General features: G+C 47.2%; 1 protein-coding gene across 4 annotated transcripts in view; it reads left to right on the forward strand.

Annotated features, from left to right (window-relative positions):
• Positions 1–15000, forward strand: part of LOC139381703 (carbohydrate (N-acetylgalactosamine 4-sulfate 6-O) sulfotransferase 15) — a 138182-nt gene that overhangs the window by 102406 nt on the left and 20776 nt on the right. For all 4 annotated transcript variants that reach the window (XM_071125421.1, XM_071125422.1, XM_071125424.1 and 1 more), the window contains exons 4-5: positions 12281–12427; positions 14882–15000. The exon at positions 14882–15000 is cut by the window's right edge and continues 44 nt beyond it. In XM_071125421.1, coding sequence (XP_070981522.1) covers positions 12281–12427; positions 14882–15000 — 266 coding nt within the window. The remainder of the gene's footprint in view (positions 1–12280; positions 12428–14881) is intronic.

Below are 15000 nucleotides of genomic sequence, written 5' to 3' on the forward strand. Positions count from 1 at the left end.
ATTTGACAGGGTATTTGACAGGGCATTTTACAGGGTATTTGATAGGGTATTTGACAGGGTATTTTACAGGGTATTTTACAGGGTATTTGACAGGGTATTTGACAGGGTATTTTACAGGGTATTTGACAAGGTATTTGACAGGGTATTTGACAGGTTATTTGACAGGGTATTTGACAGGGTATTTGACAGGGTATTTTACAGGGTATTTTACATAGTATTTGACAGGGTATTTTACAGGGTATTTTACATAGTATTTGACAGGGTATTTGACAGGGTATTTTACAGGGTATTTTACAGGGTATTTGACAGGGTATTTTACAGGGTATTTTACAGGGTATTTTACATGGTATTTGACAGGGTATTTGACAGGGTATTTGACAGGGTATTTGACAGGGTATTTGACACGGTATTTGACAGGGTAGTTGACAGGTTATTTTACAGGGTATTTTACAGGGTATTTGACAGGGTATTTGACAGGATATTTGACAGGGTATTTGACAGGGTATTTGACAGGGTATTTTACAGGGTATTTGACAGGGTATTTGACAGGGTATTTGACAGGGTATTTGACAGGGTATTTGACAGGGTATTTGACAGGGTGTTTTACAGGGTATTTTACATGGTATTTGACAGGGTATTTGACAGGATATTTTACAGGGTATTTGACAGGGTATTCTACAGGGTATTTTACAGGGTATTTTACAGGGTATTTGACAGGGTATTTTACAGGGTCTTTGACAGGGTATTTGACAGGGTGTTTTACAGGGTATTTTACAGGGTATTTGACAGGGTATTTGACAGGATATTTGACAGGGTATTTTACATGTATTTTACGTGGTATTTGACAGGGTATTTGACAGGGTATTTTACAGGGCATTTTACTGGGTATTTCACAGGATATTTTACAGGGTATTTTACAGGGTATTTTACAGGGTATTTGACAGGGTATTCTACAGGGTATTTGACAGGGTCTTTGACAGGGTCTTTGACAGGGTATTTTACAGGGTGTTTTACAGGGTATTTGACAGGGTATTTGACAGGGTATTTTACAGGGTATTTTACAGGGTATTTGACAGGGTATTTGACAGGGTATTTGACAGGGTATTTGACAGGGTATTTGACAGGGTATTTTACATAGTATTTGACAGGGTATTTTACAGGGTATTTTACAGGGTATTTGACAGGGTATTTGACAGGGTATTTTACAGGGTATTTGACAGGGTATTTGACAGGGTATTTTACAGGGTATTTTACAGGGTATTTTACAGGGTATTTTACAGGGTATTTTACAGGGTATTTTACAGGGTATTTGACAGGGTATTTGACAGGGTATTCTACAGGGTATTTGACAGGGTCTTTGACAGGGTCTTTGACAGGGTGTTTTACAGGGTATTTTACAGGGTATTTGACAGGGTATTTGACAGGGTATTTTACATGTATTTTACGTGGTATTTGACAGGGTATTTGACAGGGTATTTGACAGGGTATTTTACAGGGTATTTTACAGGGTATTTGACAGGGTATTTGACATGGTATTTTACAGGGTATTTTACATAGTATTTGACAGGGTATTTGACAGGGTATTTTACAGGGTATTTTACAGGGTATTTTACATAGTATTTGACAGGGTATTTGACAGGGTATTTGACAGGGTATTCTACAGGGTATTTGACAGGGTCTTTGACAGGGTATTTGACAGGGTATTTTACAGGGTATTTTACAGGGTATTTGACAGGGTATTTGACAGGGTATTTTACAGGGTATTTGACAGGGTATTTGACAGGGTATTTGACAGGGTATTTGACAGGGTATTTTACATGTATTTTACGTGGTATTTGACAGGGTATTTGACAGGGTATTTTACAGGGTATTTTACTGGGTATTTCACAGGATATTTTACAGGGTATTTTACAGGGTATTTTACAGGGTCTTTGACAGGGTATTTGACAGGGTGTTTTACAGGGTATTTTACAGGGTATTTGACAGGGTATTTGACAGGGTATTTTACATGTATTTTACGTGGTATTTGACAGGGTATTTGACAGGGTATTTTACAGGGTATTTTACTGGGTATTTCACAGGATATTTTACAGGGTATTTTACAGGGTATTTTACAGGGTATTTGACAGGGTATTCTACAGGGTATTTGACAGGGTCTTTGACAGGGTCTTTGACAGGGTATTTTACAGGGTATTTTACATGGTATTTGACAGGGTATTTGACAGGGTGTTTTACAGGGTATTTGACAGGGTATTTGACAGGGTATTTGACAGGGTATTTGACAGGGTATTTGCCAGGTATTTTACAGGGTATTTTACAGGGTATTTGACAGGGTATTTGACAGGGTATTTTACAGGGTATTTTACATAGTATTTGACAGGGTATTTGACAGGGTATTTTACAGGGTATTTGACAGGGTATTTGACAGTGTATTTGACAGGGTATTTGACAGGGTATTTTACATAGTATTTGACAGGGTATTTTACAGGGTATTTGACAGGGTCTTTGACAGGGTATTTTACAGGGTATTTGACAGGGTATTTTACAGGGTATTTGACAGGATATTTGACAGGGTATTTGACAGGGTATTTTACATGGTATTTGACAGGGTATTTTACAGGGTATTTTACAGGGTATTTGACAGGGTATTTGACAGGGTATTTGACAGGGTATTTGACAGGGTATTTGACAGGGTATTTTACAGGGTGTTTTACAGGGTATTTGACAGGGTATTTTACATGGTATTTTACAGGGTATTTTACAGGGTATTTTACAGGGTATTTTACAGGGTATTTGACAGGGTATTTGACAGGGTATTTGACAGGGTATTTTACAGGGTATTTGACAGGGTATTTTACAGGGTGTTTGACAGGGTATTTTACAGGGTATTTTACAGGGTATTTTACAGGGTATTTTACAGGGTATTTGACAGGGTATTTTACATGGTATTTGACAGGGTATTTGACAGGGTATTTTACAAAGTATTTTACAGGGTATTTTACAGGGTATTTGACAGGGTATTTTACAGGGTATTTTACAAAGTATTTGACAGGGTATTTTACAAAGTATTTGACAGGGTATTTTACATGGTATTTGACAGGGTATTTGACAGGGTATTTGACAGGGTATTTTACAGGGTATTTGACAGGGAATTTGACAGGGTATTTTACAGGGTATTTTACATGGTATTTTACAGGGTATTTTACAGGGTATTTTACATGGTATTTGACAGGGTATTTGACAGGGTATTTGACAGGGTATTTGACAGGGTATTTTACAAAGTATTTTACAGGGTATTTTACAGGGTATTTGACATGGTATTTTACAGGGTATTTTACAAAGTATTTGACAGGGTATTTTACATGGTATTTTACAGGGTATTTTACAGGGGATTTGACAGGGTATTTTACATAGTATTTGACAGGGTATTTTACAGGGTATTTGACAGGGTATTTTACAGGGTATTTGACAGGGTATTTTACAAAGTATTTTACAGGGTATTTTACAGGGTATTTGACAGGGTATTTTACAGGGTATTTTACAAAGTATTTGACAGGGTATTTTACAAAGTATTTGACAGGGTATTTTACAGGGTATTTGACAGGGTATTTGACAGGGTATTTTACAGGGTATTTGACAGGGTATTTGATGACATCACAATACCCCATAATGACATCACAATACCCCATAATGACAACACAATACCCCATAATGACATCACAACACCCCATAATAACATCAGAATACCCCATAATGACATCAGAATACCCCATAATGACATCACAATACCCCATAATGACATCAGAATACCCCATAATAACATCACAATACCCCATAATGACATCAGAATACCCCATAATGACATCACAATACACCATAATGACATCACAATACCCCATATTATCAAAGCAAAAACAGGTTTTTAGACATTTTTGCAAAGTTATAAAAAATAATAAAGTTAAATATCACATTTGCATAAGTATTCAGACCCTTTACTCAGTACTTTGTTGAAGCACCTTTGGCAGCTATTACAGCCTTGAGTCTTCTTGGGTAGGACGCTACAAGCTTGGCAAGCTTGGCACACCTGTATTTGGGGAGTTTCTACCATTCTTCTCTGCAGATCCTCTCAAGCTCTGTCAGGTTGGATGGGGAGTGTTGCTGCACAGCTATTTTCAGGTCTCTCCAGAGATGTTCGATCGGGTTCAAGTCCGGGCTCTGGCTGGGCCACTCGAGGACATTCAGAGACTTGTCCCGAAGCCACTCCTGCATTGTCTTGGCTGTGTGTTTAGGGTCGTTGTCCTGTTGGAAGGCGAACCTTCACCCCAGTCTGAGGTCCTGAGTGCTCTGGAGCAGGTTTTCATCAAGGATCTTTCTGTACTTTGCTCCGTTTATCTTTCCCTCGATCCTGACTAGTCTCCTTATGTAAATAAGGTATTTAGCTTTTTTTTCATAAATTTGCAAACATTTCTAAAAAACAGTTTTTGCTTAGTCACTGTGGGATATGGTGTGTAGATTAATGAGGACAACAATTTAATTTTTTTACACTTAAACATGTAGTAATTATGGCCGAAATGTCACACCCTAGCGTTCTATGTTCTTTTTTTTCTTTTTTTTTGGCCGGGTATGGTTCCCAATCAGGGACATCGTTGTCTCTGACTGGGAACCATACTTAGGTAGCTTTTTCCCACAGGGTTTTTGTGGGTAGTTGTTTTCTGTTTTCTGTGTCTTTCTGCACCTGACAGGACTGGCTCTTCGTTCGTTCTCTTTTCAGTTAAAAACAAAGTATAAACAGGTACCACGCTGCACCTTGGTCCTTCCAACAGCCGAATACCGACCGGGGGGCCCTGACCTCCAGGGGCCCTGACCTCCAGGGGCCTGACTTCCAGGGGCCTGACTTCCAGGGGCCCTGATCTCCAGGGGCCCTGGCCTCCAGTAGAATTGCAGGATATTTGCTTTAAAACGTAAAGGTTTCTTTCCACCATCAAGAGGGGGGCCATTAAAATGTTTTGCTGTGAGATGGGGGGCCCCCCCAAACAAACATTTTCTTAGGGCCCCCAAAAGGCTAGAGCCGACCCTGACCTTACGTTGGGGATGTGGCCAAAGCCACTACAAACTGACAGAGCCATTAGTCCTTGAAGCTCTATTGCAGTGTGCCGTGCAGGTGTGTGTGTGTTGCTCTGGATAAGAGTATCTGCTGGGGGGCGTGGGTGTATGGGTGTGTATGTGCCGTGCAGGTGTGTGTGTGTGTGTGGAGTATAAATTAACCAACGGTTCCCTGTTTCCTGTTGTGATGGTATTGCACCATTAGATATCCTGTCAAATGCTACAGTACAAATCCAACTGTGTGTGTGTGTGTGTGTGTGTGTGTGTGTGTGTGTGTGTGTGCGTGTGTGTGTGTGTGTGTGTGTGTATATATATATATGTAGAGGTGGAAGTTATGAACACACACAGATTTAATAACCTGTTATCCCCATCCGGGGACGTTGAGGAATGTGTTGAGTTCATCACTCTGTGTAATACTCTGTCATGTGCTGTTCTTGCCATGTGCCTCCGTAAGGCTAGCAGCCGCCACAGATGGGACTATATGGGAAGTTGTAGGTGTCACGTATTCACAAGGTAGGTGGAATCAAGCGCAGAGAGCAGGTGCAGTGAGTCGATAGTTTTTATTCTCCGGAACAAACACTGAAAACCCGAAAACACGGGTGAAATAATCCAACACAGGATTAAGAGATATCGGAGCAAAATAGCACAATACGTAATAACTAAAATACATGAAACCAAAACAATCCCGCACGAAACAAGGGCGGGACAACCTACTATAAATAAGGACGTCAATAAACTAAAATACACACAGGTGAAACTAATAAGACAAAACCAACAGACAAACGAAAAAGGGATCGATGGTGGCTAGTAGGACGGTGACGACGACCGCCGAGCACCGCTCGAACAGGCAGGGGAGCCAAACTCGGCGGAAGTCGTGACAGTACCCCCCCCCTGACGCGCGGCCCCCGCAGCGCGCCGCCACCGTCCTCGAGGACGACCCGGAGGACGAGGTGCTGGGCGATCCGGGTGGAGGCGGTGGAAATCACTCAGGAGAGAAGGGTCCAAAATGTCCCTCACCGGAACCCAGCATCTCTCCTCCGGACCGTACCCCTCCCAGTCCACGAGGTACTGTAGGCCCCCCACCCGGCGTCTCGAATCCAGAATGCCCCGAACTGTGTACGCCGGGGACCCCTCGATGTCCAGGGGGGGCGGAGGGACCTCAGGCACCTCACCTTCTTGCAGGGGACCAGCCACCACCGGCCTGAGGAGAGACACATGAAACGAGGGGTTAATACGGTAATACCTAGGAAGTTGTAACCTGTAACACACCTCGTTTATTCTCCTCAGGACTTTAAACGGCCCCACACACTGCGGCCCCAGCTTCCGACAGGGCAGGCGGAGGGACAGGTTCCGGGTCGAGAGCCAGACCCTGTCCCCCGGTGTAAACACGGGGGCCTCACTGCGGTGTTGGTCAGCGCTCCTCTTCTGCCGTTCGCCCGCTAACCGTAGTGAGTCCTGAACGGCTTTCCATGTGTCCTTGGAGCGCTGTACCCATTCCTCCACCGCAGGGGCCTCGGTCTGGCTCTGATGCCATGGAGCCAGGACCGGCTGGTAACCTAGCACACACTCAAAAGGAGACAAGTTAGTTGAGGAGTGGCGTAGGGAGTTCTGAGCTAGTTCAGCCCAGGGAACATACCTTGCCCACTCACCAGGCCGGTCCCGGCAATAGGACCGCAGAAACCTGCCCACCTCTTGATTTACGCGCTCCACCTGCCCATTACTCTCGGGGTGAAAACCTGAGGTTAAGCTGACCGAGACCCCCAGTCTCTCCATAAACGCCCTCCATACTCTGGACGTGAATTGGGGACCCCGATCAGAAACGATGTCCTCAGGCACCCCATAGTGCCGGAAGACATGGGTAAACAAGGCCTCAGCAGTCTGCAGGGCCGTAGGGAGACCGGGCAACGGGATGAGACGACAGGACTTAGAAAACCGATCCACAACGACCAGGATTGTAGTACTTCCCTGGGACGGGGGAAGGTCGGTAAGAAAGTCCACCGATAAGTGTGTCCACGGCCGTTGTGGAACGGGGAGGGGTTGTAATTTCCCTCTAGGCAAGTGCCGAGGAGCCTTACTCTGAGCACACACGGAGCAGGAGGAGACATAAAATCTCACGTCTTTAGCTAGCGTGGGCCACCAGTATCTCCCTCTCAGACTCCGCACTGTCCTCTCGATGCCCGGATGACCCGAGGAGGGGAGAGTATGAGCCCACCGAATCAGCTTGTCCCGGACCCCCCTCGGTACGTACTGGGTTCCTACCGGACAGTTGGGGGGGGCCGGCTCTGACCGTGAGGCCTCCTCTATCTCTGCGTCCACCTCCCATACCACCGGTGCCACGAGACATGACGGTGAAATGATGGGAGTTAGCTCAACGGGCCGCTCCTCGGTATCATAGAGGCGGGACAGCGCGTCGGCCTTGGTGTTTTTGGAGCCGGGCCGGTATGAGAGGGTAAACCGGAATCTGGTAAAAAACATGGCCCATCTAGCCTGACGTGGATTCATTCTCTTCGCTGCCCGGATATACTCGAGATTACGATGGTCAGTCCAGATGAGAAAGGGGTGTTTAGCCCCCTCAAGCCAATGTCTCCACACCTTCAGAGCCTTGACTACAGCTAACAACTCCCGGTCCCCCACATCATAGTTTCGCTCCGCTGGGCTGAGCTTGCTCGAAAAAAAAGCACAAGGGCGAAGTTTGGGTGGCACGCCCGAGCGTTGGGACAGCACGGCTCCGACCCCAGCCTCGGACGCATCCACCTCCACTATGAACGCTAAAGAGGGGTCCGGATGCGCCAACACGGGTGCATTGGTGAACAGCTCCTTCAAACGAGTGAATGCTCTGCCCGCCTCTGCTGACCAGCGCAAGCGCACCGGTCCTCCCTTCAGCAGCGAGGTGATGGGAGCAGCTACCTGACCAAAACCCCGGATGAACCTCCGGTAGTAATTGGCAAACCCTAAAAACCGCTGCACCTCTTTCACCGTGGTCGGAGTCGGCCAATTACGCACGGCGGTAACGCGGTTATCCTCCATCACCACCCCAGAGGTGGAAATACGATATCCCAGGAAGGAAACGGACTGTTTGAAAAACTCACATTTCTCCGCCTTGCAATACAGATCATGCTCCAGCAGTCGCCCAAGTACCTTACGCACCAGAGACACATGCGCCGCGCGTGTGGCAGAATAGATCAAGATGTCATCGATGTACACTACCACTCCCTGCCCGAGCAGGTCTCGGAGAATCTCGTCTACGAAGGATTGGAAAACGGCTGGAGCATTCTTCAACCCGTATGGCATGACGCGGTACTCATAATGACCAGATGTAGTACTGAATGCAGTTTTCCACTCATCCCCTCCCCTGATACGCACCAGATTATACGCGCTCCTCAGGTCCAGTTTTGTGAAGAAGCGCGCCCCGTGAAATGATTCCACCGCCGTGGCGATGAGAGGTAGTGGGTAACTAAACCCCACTGTGATGGAATTTAGACCTCTATAATCAATGCACGGACGCAGACCTCCATCCTTCTTCTTCACAAAAAAGAAGCTCGAGGAGACGGGTGATGCGGAGGGCCGAATGTACCCCTGTCTCAGTGATTCAGCAACGTATGTTTCCATCGCTACCGTCTCCTCCTGGGACAATGGATACACGTGACTCCTAGGAAGTGCAGCGTTCTCCAGAAGGTTTATCACGCAGTCCTCTCGACGATGAGGTGGTAATTGGGTCGCCTTCTTTTTACTGAAGGCGATAGCCAAATCGGCATATTCAGAGGGAATGCGCACGGTGGAAACTTGGTCTGGACTCTCCACCGTAGTCGCACCAACGGCAACTCCTCTACACCTACCTGAACACTCCTCTGACCACCCCTTAAGAGCCCCCTGTCGCCAGGAAATCACCGGGTTGTGTTGAGCTAACCAGGGAACCCCCAACACCACCGGAAACGCAGGTGAATCTATAAGGAACAGACTAATCTGCTCCTTATGATCCCCCTGCGTTACCATGTCCAGTGGCACCGTAGCCTCCCTAATCACTCCTGACCCTAATGGTCGGCTATCTAATGAGTGCACGGGGAAAGGTTGATCTACCAACACCAGGGGAATCCCTAGCCTTAACGCAAGCCCACGATCCATGAAATTCCCAGCTGCGCCTGAATCGACTAGCGCCTTATGCTGTAGAGAGGGGAAAAACCCAGGGAAAGAAATCAAAACATACACATGACCGACAGGAGGCTCTGAGTGAGTCTGGTGCTTACTCACCTGGGGTGATCGAGCAGTGCTCCGCCTGCCATCCCGACTCCCAGACGAGTTCCTCCAGCACCGGTCTGACGTGTGCCCTCGTCGACCACAACTGGTACAGGAGGACACTCCTCCTCCGGTCTCCCTCGAAGCTGCCCCTCCTAATTCCATAGGGATAGGGGCAGGAGGGCTGGGAAGTGGAAACGACAGGGCCTGATCCGAACGCCCGCGAGCAGCCAGCAGATTGTCGAGACGGATAGCCAAGTCAATGAGCTCATCCAGTGTGCAGGTGGTGTCCCGACATGCCAGCTCCCTGCGGACGTCCTCCCTGAGACTGCATCTGAAATGGTCGACCAAGGCCCTGTCGTTCCATCCTGCTCCTGCGGCCAGGGTCCTGAACTCGAGAGCAAAGTCCTGAGCGCTCCTCGTCTCCTGCCGCAGGTGGAACAGCCGTTCACCCGCCGCCCGACCCTCCGGTGGATGGTCAAAAACAGCTCGGAATCGGCGGGTGAACTCTGGGTAATTATCCCTCGCCGAGTCCGGGCCATTCCATACTGCGTTGGCCCACTCGAGGGCTCGCCCAGTCAAGCAGGAGACGAGGGCGCTCACGCTCTCCTCTCCAGAGGGAGCAGGACGCACGGTAGCCAGGTATAGCTCCAGTTGAAGGAGGAAACCCTGGCACCCGGCCGCCGTTCCGTCATACTCCCGTGGGAGCGTCAACCGCAGAGCCCCGGAGCCAGATGTGGTCACAGGAACAGGAGGTGCTGGAGAAGGGGGTGCTGGTGATGATGTGGGAAGACCACTCCTCTCCCATCGATCCATCCTCTCCATCATTTGGTCCATGGCAGAACCAATCCGATGGAGCACGCTGGTGTGGTGGAGGACTCTCTCCTCCATCGATGGGAGAGGAGACGCGGCTGCTCCTGCTGATTCCATGGGTGGTGCGGGATTCTGTCACGTATTCACAAGGTAGGTGGAATCAAGCGCAGAGAGCAGGTGCAGTGAGTCGATAGTTTTTATTCTCCGGAACAAACACTGAAAACCCGAAAACACGGGTGAAATAATCCAACACAGGATTAAGAGATATCGGAGCAAAATAGCACAATACGTAATAACTAAAATACATGAAACCAAAACAATCCCGCACGAAACAAGGGCGGGACAACCTACTATAAATAAGGACGTCAATAAACTAAAATACACACAGGTGAAACTAATAAGACAAAACCAACAGACAAACGAAAAAGGGATCGATGGTGGCTAGTAGGACGGTGACGACGACCGCCGAGCACCGCTCGAACAGGCAGGGGAGCCAAACTCGGCGGAAGTCGTGACAGTAGGTGCGTGAAAACAGAACAGGGAGTCATGGTGAAATCCCAGTTGACCTCAATGAGAAGAAACTGAACTTAAAAAAACCTCTTCAAAACAGGAAATTAGATTTGCGGCTTTTGGCGAGAGGAATTTAGTGATACTCATCCTTTCTCCCCCCACCCCAACCCTCTCTCCCTCTCTGTCTCGCTCTCCCTCTCTGTCTCTCTCCCCCTCTCTCCTTCCCTCTCTTTTTCCTTCTCTCTCTCTTCCTCTCTCTCTCTCTCTCTCTCTCTCTCTCTCTCTTTCCCTCTCTCTCTCCCTATCTTCCTATCTCTCTCCCTCTCTCTCGCTCTCTCTCTCTCTCTCTCTCTCTCTCTCTCCCTCTCTTCCGCTCTCCCTCTCTCTCCCTCTCCTTCTCTCCTCTCTCTCTCTCTCTTTTCCTCTCCCTCTTCCTCTCTCTCTCCCCCTCTCTCTCTCTCTCTCTCTCCCTCTCTTCCTCTCTCCCTCTCTCTCTCTCCCTCTCCTTCTCTCTCCTCTCTCTCTCTCTCTTCCTCTCCCTCTCTCTCTATTCCTCTCTCCATCTCTCTCTACGATAATGACATTTTACTGTTTGCATCTGGCCCATCTAGTGGATCTGGCTCAGTTTTGCCTCCAGGACAAGACTCATGACAATACCGTCACCCTGCTAACAAGATCGTGTACAAGACCGTGTACAAGACCGTGTACTGCAACCGAGCATCAGGATACCATCATTGTTAATCAGGGACACTGTAGATGAGAAATCCTACAGTTGTTGTGAGGATTTACAATCCAAGGTGTTTATTGTGTAATCGGGTAGTGGTTTATACTGTCGAACCACATAGTCTCTAATTCTGAGCTCAGCCTCTAATCCTGGGGAAAACTAACTGTAGTGTTATACTGTATGTATATCTCCCAAATGGAACCCTATTCTCAATAGGCGCTTGTCAAAAGTAGTGCACTACCTAGGGGACAAGGAGTGCACTACCTAGGGGACAAGTAGTGCACTACCTAGGGGAAAGTAATTCCATTTGGAACACAGCCTAGGTGTATAATCATATCAGTCTGTTGATAACAGTGAAACTGGCGCTCAGGCTACAGTCTGGTACTTCTGATTCACTGTGACGAGAAACAGACTCATGTACCTGTATAGATCAAGCTGACCCTGTGGGTTTACGTGAAGCACAACATGTACCTGTATAGATCAAGCTGACCCTGTGGGTTTACGTGAAGCACAACATGTCAGGTAGTGCTTTGACCTGGACTAAAACTGAAGACAGGCTGAGTGGTTTTAGTGTCTATGAAGGACTTGAGAGGAGACATTTCCTAATGTTGCTTTCTCCCTCTATTTTTCTGTTTCTCTCTCTCTCTATCATTCTTTGTCTATCGTTCTCTCTCCGTTCCCTCCCTCCCTCTCTCCCCACGTGCCATCTCCCCTCCTCCCTCTCCCCTCTCTCCCTCCCCCCTCCCCTTTCTCCCTCCCTCTCTCTTCCCTCTCTCCCTTCCCCCCTTCCCCCCTCCCTCCCTCTCCCCCTCCACCCTCCACCTGCCTCCCTCTCCCACCCCTCCCTCTCTCCTCCCTCCCTCCCCCTCTCCCTCCCTCTCTCCTCCCTCCCTCCAGGTATAATCCGTCTGAGTGAGGGGTTCCATGACCGTTACCCAGTGGAAGACTATTTGGATCTGTTTGACCTGGCAGCCTATCAGATCCAAGACAACCTGATGGGAAACGCCCACTCAGGAGCCCCAGAGCAACACAACATCATCATAGGTAAAACACCATTAATATCAACACAACATCATCATTAATATCAACACAACATCATCATTAATATCAACACAACATCATCATTAATATCAACACAACATCATCATTAATATCAACACAACATCATCTTTAATATCAACACAACATCATCATTAATATCAATACAACATCATCATTAATATCAACACAACATCATCATTAATATCAACACAACATCATCATTAATATCAACACAACATCATCATTAATATCAACACAACATCATCATTAATATCAAAACAACATCATCTTTAATATCAACACAACATCATCATTAATATCAACACAACATCATCATTAATATCAACACAACATCATCTTTAATATCAACACAACATCATCATAGGAAACACACCTTTAATATCAACACAACATCATCATAGGAAACACCTTTAATATCAACACAACATCATCATTAATATCAACACAACATCATCATTAATATCAACACAACATCATCATTAATATCAACACAACATCATCTTTAATATCAACACAACAGCATCATAGGAAACACCTTTAATATCAACACAACATCATCATAGGAAACACCTTCGGAAGTTGATTAAGGCAGCCCCCCCCACACCTCTCTGATTCTCTCTGATTCTGACTCCCTCCCTCCCTCCCTCGCTCACTCCCTCACTCCCTCCCTCTCTTCCTCCACCAGTCCATCTTCTGATTTATGACTTTAATATAGCAAAAGTAGTCTTGCCTCACACTGAGTTGTCGTATTGAGCCCCAGCTACCAGCTTCCAGCTTCCAGTTACCAGCTTCCAGCTACCAGCTTCCAGCTACTAGCTTCCAGCTAACAGCTACCAGCTACCAGCTACCAGTTACCAGCTTCCAGTTACCAGCTAACAGCTATGAGCTAACAGCTACCAGCTACCAGCTACCAGCTACCAGCTAACAGCTACCAGCTACCAGCTAACAGCTACCAGCTAACAGCTACCAGCTAACAGCTAACAGCTAACAGCTAACAGCTAACAGCTAACAGCTACCAGCTAACAGCTACCAGTTAACAGCTAACAGCTAACAGCTACCAGCTAACAGTTTAGTAAGCCAGCTGGTCAACCCGTTTTATTCCTATCTTTAAAGAACAAATCCTTCAGGGCTGAGGAGGAGCGTCCCAAAGACCTCTTCAGTATTCACACTGTGTCCTCCCCTCGCAGAGGAGTGAGGCTTGGAGAGCCCAGCGAAGTATAGGCCAACGGCCATAACCCTGGTCCCTAAACTCCTACACAACCCCCTGCCCAATTCAGGCCACCCTACGCCAAGAACGTTACAATAGTTGAAAGTCATTCGCTCCGTGATTTTGATCACAGCTGGGATAATGAGCGAGGGAAAAACGCTAGCTTGATTCTTTCACACTTTTTTTGTTGTTGATTTAAATAAATAATAATTACCCGTTTTTCTTCTCTCATCGCTGCAACTCCCCAACGGGCTCGGGAGAGGTCGAAGGTCGAGTCATGCGTCCTCTGAAACATGACCCGCCAAACAACGCTTCTGAACACCCGCCCGCTTAACCCGGAAGCCAGTCGCACCAATGTGTCAGTGGAAACGCAGTCCAACTGAAGACAGCCTGCAGGCGCCCCGGCCCGCCACAAGGAGTCACTAGAGCGCAGTGAGCCAAGTAAAAACCACCCGCCCTGTCAAACCTTCCCCTAACCCAGACGGCACTGGGTCAATTGTGTGCCGTCCTATGGGATTCCCGATCACAGCCGGTTGTGACACAGCCTGGGACCGAACCCGGGTCTGTAGTGACGCCTCAAGCACTTCGATGCAGTACCTGAGACCGCTGTGACACAGCCTGGGACCGAACCCAGGTCTGTAGTGACGCCTCAAGCACTGCGATGCAGTACCTTAGACCGCTGTGACACAGCCTGGGACCGAACCCGGGTCTGTAGTGACACCTCATGCACTTCGATGCAGTACCTTAGACCGCTGTGACACAGCATGGAACAGAACCCGGGTCTGTAGTGACGCCTCAAGCACTGCGATGCAGTACCTGAGACCGCTGCACCACTCGGGAGGCCCAGAACACTAGATTTAAAAAATATATATCTTAATTTTAATAATATTGTTTGTATTGTTTTCCACTGTTTCTATGCTTCTCATGTGTTTGTACATTCTGACCGCTATTAGTTCAACTAAATATCATACGGCATTATGTCAGACACTACAGTGTTAAATGACAGGACGTTGAAGGAGGAGAACACTAATATAAGGTGAAGAAGGGCATTAATGCTTTTCTGTGATTAATTATCGAATGTCCTAACGGAGGAGGTTTATATAGAAGCACTGTCCTCTCCAGCAAACACTTCAACAACGGTTTACACTGTATTCATGTTCCTTCCTTTGTCTTGTTTATGCAAATCAATAAACCGTGTGTTTGTGTTTGTTTGTTTGTTTGTGTTCCAGGAGAGGCCAGTGCGTCCACCATGTGGGACAACAATGCCTGGGCGTATTTCTATGACAACTCGACTGAGGCGGAGGCGGAGCCACCCTTCCTCATCCAGGACTTTATCCACACCCTTCAG

This window comes from Oncorhynchus clarkii, chromosome 23, assembly GCF_045791955.1.
Source record: "Oncorhynchus clarkii lewisi isolate Uvic-CL-2024 chromosome 23, UVic_Ocla_1.0, whole genome shotgun sequence".
NCBI classification, from domain to species: domain Eukaryota; kingdom Metazoa; phylum Chordata; class Actinopteri; order Salmoniformes; family Salmonidae; genus Oncorhynchus; species Oncorhynchus clarkii.